At 47.8% G+C, this 1,936-nt stretch overlaps 1 protein-coding gene across 1 annotated transcript in view; it reads right to left on the bottom strand.

Moving 5' to 3' along the window:
* Positions 1-342, bottom strand: part of Syde2 (synapse defective 1, Rho GTPase, homolog 2 (C. elegans)) — a 32,987-nt gene extending 32,645 nt beyond the window's left edge. The window contains exon 1 of the mRNA XM_013018205.1: positions 97-342. Coding sequence (XP_012873659.1) covers positions 97-342 — 246 coding nt within the window. The remainder of the gene's footprint in view (positions 1-96) is intronic.
* Positions 343-1,936: the final 1,594 nt, after the last annotated feature.

Consider the following 1,936-nt stretch of genomic DNA (forward strand, 5'->3'; position numbering starts at 1 on the left):
GAAATGGACGGAACGGGAAGGTGAGTCTGGGCTTAGTGGCTAGCTGGGCTGTGATTGAACCCTAGGAGAAAGGGAAAGGGTCCTCCGGGCCGCCACCCTCGCACCTTGGCCAGCCCGTGCCCGGGGCCGCCAGGCCCGAGTGTCGGGCCGAGCAAGTCCTGGTTTGAGGGGGAACGGCCATGGTTGGACGGGCCGAGCGTGCGCGCAGGTGGCAGCACCGCCGCGCTCTAGGAACGCGCCGGTCATTTGAGCCGCTTCCACAAACGACCGACGAGGAACCTTGCTGTGATTCCTGGTCAAGAAGGACGCCTTCGGTGGTGCCGAGATCACTGACGACTCCATTAACCCAGCCCTGAGAAAGAGCCTCCGACCGCAGCGCCTCCCCTAAGCCTGCCCGTGACACTGCTAAAGCAAAAACGCAGGCTCGCAGGGGAAGAAGACAAAAGCTAACTCGCGAATTGACATTGAGAAGCCAAGCCCGAGCTGGGGGGGGGTGGGGCAGGATGAGGGCTTAAGCTGAGTCTGAAGACTGAAGTTCTAAACCCGTCCGGGAAGGAAAGTCCCTGAGACTCTCAGGGCAATGAACTGTCCAAAAACCAGCAGTGGAGTTGTGACTCAAGTGCTGGCGTGCCAGCCTTGAGTGAAAAAGCTAAGGGGTCAAACCCCAGCACTGGCACTAAATTTAGAAGGAATTGAAGCCGGGGGCTCACGCCTGTCATCCTAGCTACTCAGGAGGCTGAGATCTGAGGATCACAGTTCAAAGCCAGCCTGGGCAGGAAAGTACTTGAGACTCTTATCTCCAATAAACCACCAGAAAGCCGTAAGTGGTGCTGTGGTTCAAGTGGTAGAGTGCTATCCAAGAGCTGAGGGACAGCGCCCAGGCCCAGAGTTCAGGCCCCACGACTGACAAAAAAAAGAGGAACATAATTTAGAAATACCAACTCACCCAAAAATATTAAACCCTATGTTCTTTATAGCAGTAAAACAACTGTCTTGTCACTTTTTTTTTTTTTTGGGTCCGGTCGTGGGACCTGAACTCTGGGCTTGGGCGCTGTTCCTCAACTCTTCAGCTCAAGGCTAGCGCTCTACCACTTGAGCCACAGCGTCACTTCCGGCTTTTTTCTTTTTGCTTATGTGGTGCTGAGGAATCGAACCCAGGGCCTCATGCATGCAAGGCAAGCGCTCTACCACTGAGCCACCTTCCCAGCCCCTTCTTGTCACTTTTCAATTGATCTGTCACTGATTGATATGAATTGGTATAAGAACCATCCCTGACTTTATAGTTATACTTTTTTACTTTTTCTATATTAAAAAGGACCTTTGTCTGAGCTAATCATAATGTACCAACACTTAATCTGTACTTAATAGGTACCCGAGTGCACAAGAAGTACTGGCTAAATAAAAGGAAACAACTTGGCCCTAAAACTAATTTCCAGTGAAACTTCCCTGTGTAAGACGTGGTTTGATTTGCACCAAAGACTTTTATCTCTAAGTTTTATTAATACTGTTTTTATTAGTACCTAGTCCCACTGTCTCCTGGAATAATTTATCCTATATCTATCTATTTGTAGGACTCTTCCCCATCCTTTATATTCAACTGTCTTCTTCACAAAGAAGTCATCTCTCATCTCCCAGATAGCCATGATCTCAAGTCCTTTCAAATTCCAGTAGTACCAGCAAACCTCCCAAAGACACACACACACCTCAGGAGGGTATTTTTACTTGTATTTATTGAGTTTTTGTTGTTGTTCCTTTGTTTTATACAATTTGTATGTATACTCTTATCTCTCTTGCAAGAAAATTTATAAGTTGAGTGCTAGTGTCTCATACTTGTAATCCTAGCAATTCAGGAGGCTGAGATCTGAGGATTAAGGTATGAGGCCAACCTGTGTAGAAAAATCCATGAGACTCATCTCTAATTAATCATCAATAAACC

This window comes from Dipodomys ordii, unplaced genomic scaffold (genome assembly GCF_000151885.1).
Source record: "Dipodomys ordii isolate 6190 unplaced genomic scaffold, Dord_2.0 Scaffold39, whole genome shotgun sequence".
NCBI classification, from domain to species: domain Eukaryota; kingdom Metazoa; phylum Chordata; class Mammalia; order Rodentia; family Heteromyidae; genus Dipodomys; species Dipodomys ordii.